Source organism: Dermochelys coriacea, chromosome 3 (assembly GCF_009764565.3).
Source record: "Dermochelys coriacea isolate rDerCor1 chromosome 3, rDerCor1.pri.v4, whole genome shotgun sequence".
Taxonomy (NCBI): Eukaryota; Metazoa; Chordata; order Testudines; family Dermochelyidae; genus Dermochelys; species Dermochelys coriacea.
The window spans coordinates 209,407,915-209,423,966 of NC_050070.1; the positions used below are offsets into that span (position 1 = coordinate 209,407,915).

Sequence of the window (16,052 nt, forward strand, 5' to 3'; positions counted from 1 at the left end):
GGGCTGAAGCACACGGTCAGTGTGGTGTGAATAAGAAACAGTGCTAGGCAAGGCCACCTCGTGCTAGAATTACAGTTTGGACACTAGAAAGCATGTTGGTTTGGTTTGGTTTGGAACCCTTTGATGGCTCTCTCGCTCTTGTGGAAATCACTTCCCTCCCATGTTCTTCATTACGCACCTTATTCTTGTTTTCTTCCCAAACCATCTCAGCACTGTCAGGCCAACATGTTCTCTTTGGAGCCAGGGAACTGAGTAACTTCCATGAGCACCCAGACAGAGGGATGCTGAGCCAAAGCTGCCCAGTTAAAGGCCCCGCAAGGCACAGGGCAGGTGGTGACAGGACCCTTGCCCTGAGAAGAGTATATGTCACATTCCATACAACACGAAGATCTGGCCATGCCCCTTGGAGCTGAGGCTGTGTGCGCTGGCAGTTACTGGGGCAAATAGGAGACGTGAAGGTTTATTTAAAACCGGAGGTAGAATGCCTCCCACTGCTTCCCTTGGTCAGCCCACTTCCGCCCCACCCCAGGGCCACCAGCTAGTCCTACGCAAGGCGTTCCCTTTGGCCAGCACTCAGTGCTACCGCAGCAGTTATTTCTGCGACTTACCCAAACTTGGTTTCCATCCACCTTTTCCTGACCATCACCGAGAAATACAGGATTAACCCAATGGCGACGATTCCAAGGAGAAAGCCAAGGACTATGGCAAAGGAGTGGCTGTATCCCAGCGCTGGAGTCGAGGAAGGCACGGAGGCTGTCAAACCTACTAAAACAGCCCAGAGTAAAGAACATAAAAGGGGTCAGTCGACAACACGTGGAGGGCTTTTAAACAACTAAAACCAAACAATGCATTCAAACCACAAAAGACATGAAAGAAATACAGAAGCACTAGGAAAACATTGCATGTGGATGGAATAAATCACTGCATGGCTTTATTTGAACAACAACCCCAGGTGTACAGGTATTTGGGGATGTGTTTTCCCAATGCTGGGCATGTTGTTATCTCTATGACAGTAGCAACCAGGGGCCAACCGAGATCAGGGCCCCGTTGGGCCAGGTGCTGCCCAGACACAGAACAGGAGACCAGCCTGGGGCAGCTTGCGATCTAATCGGCCAGGCAGCCACAGGACAGGGGAAATGCTGTTCCACACATGCAGCCAGAGCAGGGGCAGCTATGAGCGGCATGGCTGTTTTCTGTCAGGGTGGGTGGGTGAAATCTGTTGGGGAGGAGGGTTGTTAAGAGGGGAATGACAAGGTGAGTGGGTGAGGGGCAGAGGAAGTGAAGAGGGGCAGGTGGAGAGACTGTGCTAGAGGGGGAGGGTTGGGGCAAACAGCCAATCTGCACAGGGCATGGAAAGACCCGAGCGCAGAAGGCAACCCCTCTCTGACACTCTGCACCCGCCCTCTGGCTCTGGCCATCACAACCCCTACAGAGCTGGGAGAAGCTCTGCCATGCACATCCCGCCCAGAAGCCCTCTGGAACCCGCGAAAGTGGTGGGGAGGCATCCAGAGGGCTTTGGACTGGGCCCCAGAGAGGCTCTCTGTGTGTGTGTGCATGCCCACGTGTGTGTGAGCGAGCGACCAACCAGCTCTGGATGGCGTCTGCCCCCGCCACCCAACAGAATCCCAAGTGGCAGCAGGCTGGGGAGAACCCAGGCCTGGAGACTGCGCTGGGTGAGAAGCTGGAGCAGGGGGGTGGCTGTATTAGGAGTTGTAGCCATGTCTGTGGAAGAGCAACAAGGGCCTCCGGGAAAGAGGCAATCTGGCGGGAGCTGCCAGGACCGGAAGGGAGGGCCAGCTGTGGAGGATCACAGCTGAGACCCGTGCCCCTCATCCCCACCGCCACCACGCTGGGGCCTTTGCAGAGCCAGGGTCCACTTGGAGAAGGCTTCGGAAGCTCATAAAACCTCGAAGCTGGTCCCTCCCCCAGAGGCGGCTGGCTCGGGCCCCTCTGCCAGGGGCATGAGGCTCTCACCCACTCAGGTCTGATCTTTAGCTGGTTGCAGCGACCAGAGCAAGTAGAGACTGATGCACTCTCCGGCTTGCGGGGAGGCTCCAGCAATGGAAGCTTTGTGCAGACACGGGCGTGGGCACATTAATAAGGACACAGTGATAAAAAACGCACGTAGCCTGTCCACACTACGGTTCCGATCAACTGCTACCGTTGCTGGAGCTGCAGTGGGGTGAATTCCACACCGACTTGCCGGGGCAGAGGCAATCAAACAAAGCTGTGTGTGTGAACTACACGTTTAGATAGCTAGGCAGATTCTCCATGTCAAACATGTACATTACAAGAAAGTTGTTCAGATTCCAAAGCCAGGCAATGCCACAAACAAAGTGGCCTCTTTGAAATGAAATGTCTCTTTAATGACACGACCATACTATTTGTTCTTACCGTCCCCTGGAATGAAAACTACCACTGGGTCGCTGAAGGGCCCGATCCCCCCCTTGGTGATGGCGGCTACGCGCACAGCATACGTGGCGTTAGTGACTACGATCGCGATGGTGGCGATAGTGGCGTTCTGCTGGGCTTCAGAAGAACGATTCTGCTGAAAATGAAAAGAAAGAAAGAAAAAAGCTAGCGCCGTGGAGAATAGCTTGTTTTCGCTGGACCCGCCAAAGAATGAAAACTCAAGATTTATTTTAATCTAACATTCTTTCCTGATTAAATTTTCTGGTTGCTGACCCTTAATAGCCAGCAGGAGTTATGACCCTGCATAATGTAACTGGGAGCTATTTATAGAAAATAGTTGTTCTTCAAGAACTGGATGAAAACAAAGTAGCTGAACAGGATTTCCTTTTTAAACCACTTCACTGATCGAGGCATGATTCAACCCAATTGTCACAGCCTCCCCAGCAAGGTGAAATACCCTACCGGAGGAACCAGGAAAACATACACAAGAGAAAATACAATCACTAAGCAGTAGGGAGCCATGCAATAGCCAGTGGGGAGAGGGATAGTTCATGTGTCTCTATTTTGTGTCCTCAGGCTATCCTCTGCCCCTGCTGGAGCCACGGGGCTTGCAGAAGTGACTCCAATACTCCCCCAGCTCCCCACTACACTCTCTGCCCAGCCAAAGGAGTCTACTTTCCACACAGATTTGTAGCCCCTTACTTGTATTGTTGAAGTTATCTACAACTAAGATACAGACTCACTGTGCAGAGATTACATATGGAGCCGGTCACAGTGGGGCGTTGTCTAGACTAGGGTTTAATGGTATTAGCTAACAGGTCTGAAAAGTCTAGCGTAGACTTTACTCTGTGCTGAAAGGGTGAAGGCAAATCCCACCCTCCCCTAACGTCACCTGCCCAGCATTCTGCATGTCCCAGGACCAGCACCTGGCCACATGCCAGTAACCGGCCTGTTAGTTCAAAGAGCTTATAGCACCTTTGCTTCTAGCCCAGATGAGGGTGGGGGGACAAGAACCCAGCAGCAGTTTAAATTCTCTGCATGAACCATTTTTTTGGGCCCCTCGCTCCAGGTTTGTCACACATGGCGTCCTGCACTTTGGCCCTGGCAGGGCGACAAGCTTGGCTGCAAAGGCTCCTATCGGCCCTACCTGTGACCATGTTACCACAAACTGACATTGCTGGGGGAGGGACAGGCTCTCTGGGAGCGTTCTGCGTGGGGCTTGTCTTCCTCACTAGGCTCCTCCTCTCTCCAGCAAAGGGGAATAGGCTTTCCCCACAGGTCAGGTTGGCCCCTCCATAGCACCCTGGCTGAACTCCAGATGTGAAGCTCTCAGTTAGGGAGGGGCTTCTTTGAGGAATCCAGGCAACATCACCTCATGCCAGTATGCAATGCTGCACCTTATCTGTTGGGATTTGTTTTCTGCGTATCGCTCCTTTCGACTGAGAGGCGTCTCTCTCCCTGCTACCCTGCTCAGATACGGCCTGCCACACACACAGCCTGCTTTCTCTCCTCTCTTACAGATACCTTGCTTCTGTTCCTTCTCGTTTTAGGGCTCATTGTCGCTGCCAGAGTTCTCCAGCCAAGGTAAATTAGCAAAACTCTACCGAGGTCAGTGAAATGGGGACCAATTGGTAGATACCCCACCGAGAATTTGGCCTCTCTCATTTTTCCATGCACAAAATGCAACCATAATGAAGCAGGGGAAGGCAGACTTTGTAGCCGATTATTTCCTACCAATGTGGCTTCATGTCATGCTAATGACATTTCTAGTTTTACCCTGTGTTTCCTTTCATGGCTCCATCACCACATCAGATTTCTTTTAATGTTATCATAGATGTTTTTCTTGATCAACTGTACAAGTGATTCCCTTTACCACAAACTCATGTTTATTTCCTGCATTTCTTGCGAGTCAGCTGGACAGCTGAGAAAGTGACTGGCATTGCTCCATGACAACCTCTTACTGAAAAACAACCGTTCTGTGACAGATCATACAGCTGGCAGACTGAAATGCTGACTACAACATCTGCGGACAGTTTCCAAACACAGTGTGGTCGTGATACAGCAACAACAGGAAAATAGGTGAAGTGCGAGGTCAGCAGGAACCAAATCTGATTTGCAATTAGACAAAAGAACGCCCAAAATGGAAACAAAACTACTATATTAACACACACACACACACACACCACTTACAGGCTTCATAGATGTAGATGCTGCTAAAATAGCTCTGTTCTGTGGCACATCACTGAAGAAGGTTTGGCCTCCAGTTATGTATGTGAATAGAGGGATACTTTCCTGCTCTTTTGCAACATTCCTGGGTTTCTCCTGCTTTGCTTCATGGCGCCCTGGGGCAAAGGGATGTCTGCAAGCGATGTTTGTGTTGCTGTGTATCAGTCAATGCAAAGAACGTCTAAATTCTTTAATCGCTCGTGTAGCTGTGCTGTGCCATGTGAGGACTCAGCCTGGAGGGATATTCAGCTGGCCGTGTATAGCACATGCACCAAGTGAAGCCTTCTCAACTCATGTGAGACACCCACTGGGTCAGATCCTCTGGTCCCCTTCAGGCTGACTTAACAGAACGGCGGAGAGTCCCCTGGCATAGGGAAGTTGCCAGGTGGCATAAAATGGGCAGAGCCACCTCTGCAAGATCCCTTTCCTGCCCTTGCATTTTTTGGAGGAGTGTTGGTGAGGGGAGAGGTTTCAGCACACCTTGGCTGCTGGAGAGATCCGTAGGGCTCCATGACTGCCGGCATAACTTAGAGCAGACCCCAGGCTGCACCCAGCCCCAACATGGGGGGGGGCACGAGAAGGCAGCTCGTCTGGCTCTGACCCGCTGGATTTAATAACCAAGAAAACCTCAGCTCAGAGCTGCCATGTCACAGTAAAAGCTGTAAACAAACAGGGCTCTGCGGGCCAGCCGGCAGGCAGCCGTTCCCTCAGCCAACAGCCTGTGCAAGGCCAGGTATCTGCATATGTGATTTAGTATCTCTCTGCTCCATGGCCCCAGGCCAGCACAGTGCTTCAGCACGTACCTAACTTTAAGCACACAATTAATCCCACTGGCTTCAATGGACTACTCACGTGCTTGAAGTGAGTCAGACACATGCTTACGTACCTTGCTGAATCGGGGCCGCTACTTCCATCTCATCTGACCCTACCCTCTTGGTGCATCTAAGTCCCTGATCCAGAGCCTGGAGGGAAGTGTCCGGACTGACTGAGACTTCATTTGGATAATGCTATGGTCAAGATTTTCCAGAATGGGTCCTGAATGAAGTTGGGATCCTACATCCACTTTTAGACATCTACCATGGTGGCTTGATTTGCAAGGTGTTGAGCATCCTCGCATCCGTGCCCCAGTTCCGGCCAGCTAGAGAAGGCACCTGACCCCATTGTTCAGGCTGGACAAGAAAGAGGTAAAACGGGGTGTCCTCTGCGTACTGAAAACGTCCTCCCCATGATTCCACCCTCGTCTGCGAAATGTTGGCCAAAGCAAGCATTGCTAGGACAGCTTGAGGCGTTGTGGAAGGACACCAGGGACAGGTCGCCACTCTCTGTGATTCGGTTGGGTTTTGACCTGATGTGTGTGTGCCGTGGAAGCTGGCTTGCGAGTACCAACATTTGGATATTTGTAGGGATGTGTATGTAGGAAATTTGTGTTCTGGGGGCCTGCATTCTGACTCTGCAGTATTACATGACAGTCAGCAACATGATGTTTTGCCCTGCAATGAATGCTGTATGTAGATGGAACGAATCAACCATAAACCACAAAAATAGTCTTCAGCCCCAATTCTGCAAAGAGCTTTTGTCCTGTCCAACAAAGTCCCATTCTTATGCACCTCACCAAGATCTCCTACAGTCAGGAGCCACTCACCCACTAGCAGCGGTTTTATATCTTCCTTCAGCTCATCAGGTTTTCCACACTGAATACAGATCACTTAGGAACAGTGAGCAGCTATGGTGTGTAGTTATCCTTAAGTATAACACCTTTATTATTGCTTAAAAGTCTTATGTTGGAAATTCACAAAAAAAATAAAAATAAAAAAAAAGTCCCTTCTCCCTGGGCTTGTGAGAAGATAAACGTGTCAGCATCTTTTTCCAGTGTTAGTCACAAAATCATAATATTGTTTTCCCAATTTCATTGTGCGTGGGCCATATAGATGTCTGTGCAAGGATAAAAGGGGAACAGAAATCACAGTGTCTTACAAAAAGAGTGTGAATCATTTCTTCCATGCAGTTTTCAAAAATGTACGCATTCAGCGCCTCTTTGTGTTCTAAACTTTGGATTATTCAGAGGGCAAGAAACAGCCCAGCAAAGTACGTAAGTAAGCAGGCAACATCTGGATGGGAACATGTGTCCGGCTTGCCGGCTTCCTTTTGTCTGGTCTATAATGGCTACATTTGTTTCACATTTGTTATGCAACTCCCTTCATTCCCGTGCAGGGATTTCCCACAATGCAATGGCTCCAAGGTCATGTGCTGTTCTGCCCATCATCAGCGGTGAACCAGGAGCAGCCGGACAGCTCAGACTAGTCTGGCTTGAAGAAGAGGCTAGTAGCTCTGGGTCTTGAAGGCTTTTGTAACTGGCATTGCTGTAGCCCAGAGAAAACAAGCAAAAACAACAACAAAAAAGTCAGAATTTAAACTCAGGATTAGGGCTGGCCGGAAAATAATTCTGTTCCACAAAAAATGGTGAGGCCTCGGAATTTGTTTCCATTTGTATTTGGAGCAAGACTGAGACCTTTGGAAATCTTTCATGAAAATCTGAGAGAGATTTGGAGCAGGGACTTCAACCCTGATCTCCCATATGCTTGGGGAGTGTCCTTACCACCAGGCTCTTCTGTCTGCTGGGTCCCTCACTTACCCTCCGAAATTCCAGCCTGGACCTGAGAAACTTTCCCTAGGGAAATGGTGTCAAAATCGGCACGTTTCTGCCAAATGTTTCTGTTAGGACGAAAGGAAATTTTCCAACAAAAAGAAGTTTCACTGCATTTTTTTGCCAAGTTCTACCTAAGATCCCAAATGCTCCCTTCACTCTGCCCTCCAAACGAAGAGACTCCTCTCCTGCATACACTCGGGAGACATCCACGGAGTCACACTGGGATAAATCCCATGCAAACGAGATCCAACTTGGAACCAAAGAGCCAGATTCTCCCCAGCCACGTACCTCATAGCCATTTCCATCTGTAAAAGCTACTGAATCCGAATTCCTGCTCCAGAGATCTTGTCAAACCCTCCAGCACAGGGAAGAGCCCCTCAAAATACTAACACGTCACATGCAAACAACATCTTATTTGTTTTTCTAAAGAAACCCCATAAAGAAGCGATAATGAACACACACTTTGCAGCTCCCCTTTAAGACAAGAACAGGCACGACAGCACTGGCTAATATTCTTAGTTATGAACTGTATTTGGTAAGCCAGGGCAGCACTGTACAAATATACACCACGAAGCCAGTCTTTGCCCCAAAGAGTTTATAAACGCTGTGTATGGCTATAGACAGCGTTGGTAGCTACAGACTGATGGGGGACCATCAGGGATCATTGAGAGGACACCTATCAGCAAGAAAGACAGCGTCGCAGCTGCCTGGCCATTGTCGAGATTTTTGTGGCCATCACGTTACATTTAGTTCTTATTATATTTCTTTTCATACTCACCGTTATCTTTGAGTTTTGCCAGTTGTGCAGTAGCCTGTAGCCCTGCAGTTCTCCATGCTTTCGCCCAAGGTAGGGCTTTACCCATCTGACTTCCAGGGAAGAGCTGGACTCGTTGAAGAACACTGTGACATTCAGAGGTGGAGTAGATGGGGCTACAAGACACAAACAGAATCACGTACAGAGCTAAGAAAACCAGGCAAACGTGCCCATCAGCAACCCATGTGGATGTGATGGGGCTCCTGGGTCATGGAACTGAACTTGGGACCTTCTGTGTCTCACAAATGGAGGCCCTGATCCTGCAGTGACTTTGGCACTCACGCGGAGCTCATGGAAGGATCAAGGCTAGATCTTTAATTAACCCCCTCTCTAAGTCACTCTGGCCAAACAGCCATGTTGTTCAGATTCCCTGAGCACACCCCGTGGCGGGAGAGCCATAGGGAGTGGGTGGCTTTCCAGGCCCTGAGTCTCACAGGTCTAGCTGCCGTTTTTGGTACTGCGATAGCTGCTGAGCGCACGTGCCAGAAGGCTGTGGGGATGGGCAGGGGAGTGACTGAATAGGAAAAACCCCTCATCTTGAAGCTGCACCCCGGCTCGCTTCCCCCACCCCACACTTCCCCACTCCGAGAGCAGGGAGCAGCCAAGACAAAAGCTGTATTTCATAACCCCCATGCGACCCACGACCCAGAGTGCCAGCACGATGACTGCAGGGTGATGCCAGTGGCTGTTTTAGCTGGGATTTCCTGCAGACAAGATGTGGACAGGTGGAGGGATAGCTCAGTGTTTTGAGCACTGGCCTGCTAAACCCAGGGTTGTGAGTTCAGTCCTTGAGGGGGCCATTTAGGGATCTGGGGCAAAAATTGGGGATTGGTCCTGCTTTGAACAGGGGGTTGGACTAAATGACCTCCTGAGGTCCCTTCCAACCCTGATAGTCTATGATTCTATGGACCCACAGCCCCTCATGAGCACTGCAGAGCCCAGTCCATCTTCCCACAGGGCTAACTCCCAGGCCGTGTCTCCCTACGAAGGCCCCCGCAGCGTGAACCAAGACGCTCCTCTCCTACACAGTAGGCTCTGGGGGCCCAGCATGGTCCCAGCGCGAGGGGGCTGTGCTTGGCATGGAAAGGGCCAGAGCCAGCCGCACGGTGCGGGAGGGCAGAGTGTGTGAGGAGCCTCTTTCCTCACCCTCAGCTCATGCACCTGGGTCCCTCCCTCAGGCCTGACAGCAAGCACTGGGGGTGCCCTACTGCCCTGTCGGCTGGGGTTTCACAGCCCAATAGAGCCAGGATCTGCACTGTCGGGGGCACAGTCAGGTGCTGGCTGGTAGGTGCAGTGCTTCTCTCTAAGGGGCCCATCCTGCACCCCAATTCCCATGGAGCAGGAGTGAGCCCGAGCCCAGCTGGCCTAGGGCTGATTCCCCCAGCCCTGTGCCTGCTGCAGTCAGGGAGCGCGGGGAGGGGGGATCACACGCTAGCAGACCAGTGTGGGAGTGTTAAGTCACTGCACTGAACGGAGCCCAAATACTCCTCCCAACCATGGCCCCCAGCCTCCCCATGCCTGGCTGGACGCTGAGAGCAATGGAAGCGCTGGGGGAGCCACCTCCCCCAGAACAGAGGAAATACGGCAGTGAGGGCCAGCTGGCCCATGTACCCGCCGGCCTGCACTTCCCAGTGCCAGCGACCACGCAGTGCTGCCGAGCGCCGGTGAAGGAGCTCCCGGTGACCCATCTCTTGGGCCTTGGCATGGAGCTGTCTGTGCCCTCTAGGCAAACTGAATCCCTCACCAGAGTGCAGCAGAGAGCCCCCGAAGCACAGAGAGCCCCCGAAGGACCGTCTTGTCCTACCTCCCTCAGTTGTGCTGGCCAGAATCCAGGGGCTGAACAAAGACCAGCCGATTTCATTTCCGCAGGAAACCCGGATGCTATACTCTGTCATGGGCTGCAGCTGCTGGACTCGGCACAGGTGAGGCGGCACAGAGGTGTTCCAGATCAGAAATGAGCCGTTGCTCAGTGGAGCCGCTTCCCTGACCTTCATTGGAAATCAAACAGGGACACGGATGAGTCAGCAAGAAGCTGCCATGCCAGAGGCACGTTAGGAATTTGAAGTCTGTAAACAGGATCCAGAATTGTGTCCTTCCTCTGCTCTTCCCTCCACGCTCTCTTAACTCTTACGGGGAGGAGACTGGGGGGAAAGTTTCATGGTTGGCAGTAAGGCTAAAACTTCTCATAAACACAGCCTACCATAAGAACGGCCCTACTGGGTCAGACCAATGGTCCATCCAGCCCAGTATCCTGTCTTCCGATAGCGGCCAATGCTAGGTGACCCAGAGGGAATGAACAGAACAGGGAATCATCAAGTGATCCATCCCGTCACTCATTCCCAGCTTCTGGCAGACAGTGGCAAGGGACACCCAGAGCATGGGGTTGCCTGTGTTCTCATTTTAGAGGAGGACACAAAATATCTATGGTAAAATGCACAGCTGCTCTGCTGCGTGCACCCTGATGTCAATGGAGGATGTGACAGAGCAAGGCCTGATGGCTATGGAAGAGTAGTGGGAGATAGATATATTAGCTCCAGGCTAAACAAATCCCTGGTACCAGGTTAAGTGAAACGGCAGATGCTCCAGGTCAATTAAGACACCTGGGGCCAATTAAGAACTTTGCAGAAGGCAGGGAGAAGGCTAGGCTGATTGGGACACTTGAAGCCAATCAGGGGCTGGCTGAAACTAGTTAAAAGTCTCCTAGTTAGTCAGGTGGGGGTGCATGTCAGGAGCTGTGGGAGGAAGTTGCGCTGTTGGAGAGGCTGAGTAGTACACACCATATCAGGCACAAGAAAGGAGGCCCTGAGGTAAGGGTGAAGTGGAGCTTGAGGAAGTGAGGGCTGCTGTGGGGGAAGTAACCCAGAGAATTGTACATGTCATGTTTCTAAAAGGTCAGCTCCATAGCTGATACTATTAGGGTCCCTGGGCTGGAGCCCAGAGTAGAGGGTGGGCCCGGGCCTCCCCCGACCTTTGCCCCCTGATTAATCACAGAGACTGGGAGACAACAGAGACTGTGCAAGGAAGGATAACTTCTCCTCACCTCCCTCGCTGGCTTATGACAAAAATGGCTCAGTAGACTGTGACCCTTGTCTCTAGAGAAAGAAGGGTTATGTGGAGGGTCACAGTGAGCCTCTGAGGCTAGCGAAATTCACCAGGAAATGTGGGACTCACGGAGGCAAGGACAGAGCTTTGTCACAAGGAATAAACACAAAGCGTAACACAAATGCAAGGACTTGGAAGCCGTCGCTCCTGGTACTGAATTCCCACTCTAAAAGCTCAGCAAGGCTCTATTCCGAGAAACTTCTTTGTTACTGACAAGCCTCCCAAAACTGCACAGACCTTAAACAAGGAGGATTCTGCAGCATTATGAGGGAAAAAGACCATGGAAGGTGGCAGGTCAATGTATTTAACAAGTTGTTTTCCTTGCACTGAATTACTCAGAACCAAAATACATTGTCAGGTGAAAGGCATGACAAGGGATGAAGCAGCCAGTCATAACAAGAACTAGATGCAGTGAGATTAGATGGGAGTCACAGAAAGATCAGGATCTTATCTTGATCCTACAAGGATTTGACTCAGGTGTATTCTGACTTGGACTTTCGAGGTACCACCTCTGGCTGAATGCTCCTTTGTGAGGTCTATGATGGACCCTTGCAACAAACCCAAACCTTACTCCGAATGAAATGTCACCTCTCACTTTACACTCCTAACAGCTGCCCCATGCTGCTGCTGAAGAACAAAGCATGAAGCCAATTAACGCTCTGGAATCTGCTAGTGACTTATCCCCATAGCTGAATTAAAATGCTCTGCCTTTTACGATATGGGAAACCGCGCAGTGAAAAGTATCAGGGTTAAAATTGTGAAAAGTCTTCCAGAATTTTGACATACAAAGCAGACTGCACACACAGAGTACCCAAAACCTTCTAGTTAGTGCCCCGAGATTAAAACCAGCACTTCAGCTGGGTTCCTGCATGCGAACCAGCACACTACGCATCACTCTTTGCTTCAGAATTCCCATGCCCGGGACTGCAGCTTTTTAAAGGGAAGAAGAATTTAGACATGTCCGGTCTGAAAGAGTGGGCATGGATTTCACCAAACCACCCCCGGGCCTGGCGCTGCTGTATTGAGAGCCAGCAACGCAGTCAGCCACACTCGGAAGAGGGATGGATGTTATGCAGCCCTCCATGTGCGCTCCACCTTTCCTCCTTTACACATTCAGCAGAGCGAGTTCCTAGTACAGAACAAAATGCTCACCCAGTATGCAGCACGGGCTGGAGTTGTGGGAGGACATCTGAAGGGCGTAAGAATGAGAGGAACCCGAAGAAGTAATCTAATCAGCAATTAACCAGCAGAAAACTCAAGCTATCCACCAACTTTGCCAACAGTACTGGAGTTCTATCATCACTAGAACTACCTCGTCTTGAATGGCTCCCCCAGGAGACTACTTCCTAGCTTCAGGCAAGCATGCAATTTCTTCTCTTCCCCACTCTATTTTAGAGTGAACCACTGAATGGGAAGTTCCCAACTCAGCTTGAGTTTGAGGCCTTGAGCACCACATAGGTTGTTTCAGGACAGCCAGCAGCACCGGTCTGCATTCAACAAAGAGAAGGCCACCATGTCTAGTGCTTAGTGCACAGGACCGGGAGACAAGGGCCCTGGAGTCAGAATTGACACTGGCTCAATATGTGGCCAGGGGGCAACATTCATAAGCAGAGATGAGGACAGTTCATGTCGGATTCCCAAACCAGACAGAAATGCAGGGTCAGAAGATCATCAGATGCTGCTAGACGCTTTGGCAAGAATGTTTAGAACAATGACCAAAACCATCTGCTGCTGATGCTGGCTTTTGTATTGTCATAAATATCGTAGTATGTTTCCAGCTGTTGTATCCCTTGTCTCAGCCCTACGCAGTCAAATGTGCTATGAAGAGTCAAAGGGGCAAAAAAAAGCACCAGCTGTGATGGGCCTGATTCCCAGGGGCGCTGCGTGCCCTCAGCCCTCACTGGCTTTGTCCAGTCAGCAGCTCCGGAAGTCAGGCCCGTTACTGTTAGATCACAGTAAGAGTCAAGGGAGGAGGCGACAGAGAGAAACATGATCTTTGAAAAGCACCTGCATGACCACAAGTCAGATCTTTTTAAAGTAGATGGCAGGGGGAGGAAAGAACATACCCTGAGACACCCTGCATCCAGACACTGACACCCAATTCTCTGAATATTCTGGGGGAAACCCTGCATCCCACAGCATCTTCCCTCAGAGTGCTCTCCCTGCAGTGATGTTACCATGGGGGGAGGGATAGCAAAAACTGGGGATTGGTCCTGCTTTGAGCAAGGGGTTGGACTAGATACCTCCTGAGGTCCCTTCCAACCCTGATATTCTATGATTAGCTTCCTGCAGACTGATCACTGGGGGCCCCCATCAGTACTGGTCAAGGTAATGCACTGCACTTTCCAGGGACTGATTGCTAAAAGGGGGTTGAAGGATGTGATTTACATCAGCGGTGAACACGTGCTAAATACAAAGGGCCCAGTGCTGACTTTGATACAAGTCCTTAACTCCTACTGACCTCAGCGGGAGGTGGCTGTGCATGCCTGGGGGTAGAATTTGGTTCACAAAATCCTAAGCAAAACCTTAGCAATATTACTCCAAATAAGGCTGAGATACGTATATCTAGAAAGTACGATCAGCGACCAAACATGCAAATGGATTCCTAAAATGCAGGTGGATTGGTCACAATTACAAATTCTAAATCCCTCTGAGTCTTGTAGATTCTTTCCAGAGAGGTTTCAGAGTAGCAGCCGTGTTAGTCTGTATTCACAAAAAGAAAAGGAGTACTTGTGGCACCTTAGAGACTAACAAATTTATTAGAGCATAAGCTTTCGTGAGCTACAGCTCACTTCATCGGATGCATTTGGTGGAAAAAACAGAGGAGAGATTTATATACACACACACAGAGAACATGAAACAATGGGTTTATCATACACACTGTAAGGAGAGTGATCACTTAAGATAAGCCATCACCAGCAGCAGGGGTGGGGGGAGAAGAGGGGGGGAAGGAGGAAAACCTTTCATGGTGACAAGCAAGGTAGGCTATTTCCAGCAGTTAACAAGAATATCTGAGGAACAGTGGTGGGTGGGGTGGGGTGGGGGGGAGAAATAACATGGGGAAATAGTTTTACTTTGTGTAATGACTCGTCCATTCCCAGTCTCTATTCAAGCCTAAATTAATTGTATCCAGTTTGCAAATTAATTCCAGTTCAGCAGTCTCTCCTTGGAGTCTGTTTTTGAAGCTTTTTTGTTGAAGGATAGCCACTCTTAGGTCTGTAAATCGAGGGACCAGAGAGATTGAAGTGTTCTCCAACTGGTTTACATCATCTTCCTCTCCAAATGCAAACAGATGGACATCATACTGAAAGGACTGAAGGTAAAAAATCCATTACAATCTACATACCACACAGACTATGCTGACAGCTTGTGCCACACACTCTCAAAGAAACTGCGGAACCACCTGATCAACATCCTCTACAGCAAACAGGGAAAGATTAAGAATGAGCTCTCAAAACTGGATACTCTCATAAAGAACCAACCTTCCACACAAACTTCCTCGTGGCTGGACTTTACAAAAACTAGACAAGCCATTTACAACACACACTTTGCTTCTCTACAAAAGAAAAAGGACACTAAGCTATCTAAACTACTACAAACGCAAACAGAAGGACTCCTCCTGAAGGTCGAAACAGCAGCCTGGACTTCTACATAGAGTGCTTCCGCCGACGTGCATGAGCTGAAATTGTGGAAAAGCAGCATCGCTTGCTCCATAACCTCAGCCATGCAGAACACAGTGCCATCCACAGCCTCAGAAACAACTCTGACATCATAATCAAAAAGGCTGACAAAGGAGGTGCTGTCGTCATCATAAATAGGTCGGGGTATGAACAAGAGGCTACTAGGCAGCTCTCCAACACCACTTTCTACAAGCCATTACCCTCTGATCCCACTGAGAGTTACCAAAAGAAACTACAGCATTTGCTCAAGAAACTCCCTGAAAAAGCACAAGAACAAATCCGCACAGACACACCCCTAGAACCCCGACCTGGGGTATTCTATCTGCTACCCAAGATCCATAAACCTGGAAATCCTGGATGCCCCATCATCTCAGGCATTGGCACCCTGACAGCAGGATTGTCTGGCTATGTAGACTCCCTCCTCAGGCCCTACATTACCAGCACTCCCAGCTATCTTTGAGACACCACTGACTTCCTCAGGAAACTACAGTCCATTGGTGATCTTCCTAAAAACACCATCCTAGCCACTATGGATGTAGAAGCCCTCTACACCAACACTCCACACAAAGATGGACTACAAGCCGTCAGGAACAGTATCCCCGATACTGTCACGGCTAACCTGGTGGCTGAACTTTGTGACTTTGTCCTCACCCATAACTATTTCACATTTGGGGACAATGTATACCTTCAAGTCAGCGACACTGCGATGGGTACCCGCATGGCCCCACAGTATGCCAACATTTTTATGGCTGACTTAGAACAACGCTTCCTCAGCTCTCGTCCCCTAATGCCCCTACTCTACTTGTGCTACATTGATGACATCTTCATCATCTGGATCCATGGAAAAGAAGCCCTTGAGGAATTCCACTATGATTTCAACAATTTCCATCCCACCATCAACCTCAGCCTGAACCAGTTGGAGACCACTTCAATCTCTCTGGTCACTCGATTACAGACCTAAGAGTGGCTATCCTTCAACAAAAAAGCTTCAAAAACAGACTCCAAGGAGAGACTGCTGAATTGGAATTAATTTGCAAACTGGATACAATTAACTTAGGCTTGAATAGAGATTGGGAATGGATGAGTCATTACACAAAGTAAAACTATTTCCCCATGGTATTTCTCCCCCCCACCCCACCCCCCACTGTTCCTCAGATATTCTTGTTAACTG

At 49.8% G+C, this 16,052-nt stretch overlaps 1 protein-coding gene across 2 annotated transcripts in view; it reads right to left on the reverse strand.

The window, feature by feature from the left end:
• MERTK (MER proto-oncogene, tyrosine kinase) overlaps positions 1-16,052 on the reverse strand; it is a 66,913-nt gene that overhangs the window by 16,597 nt on the left and 34,264 nt on the right. The window contains exons 7-10 of one of the 2 annotated variants that reach the window (XM_038397886.2): positions 9,904-10,087; positions 8,064-8,215; positions 2,395-2,548; positions 609-765 (exon numbers count right to left, since the gene is read on the reverse strand). In XM_038397886.2, coding sequence (XP_038253814.1) covers positions 609-765; positions 2,395-2,548; positions 8,064-8,215; positions 9,904-10,087 — 647 coding nt within the window. The remainder of the gene's footprint in view (positions 1-608; positions 766-2,394; positions 2,549-8,063; positions 8,216-9,903; positions 10,088-16,052) is intronic. The other variant, XM_038397888.2, reaches the window with a different exon arrangement.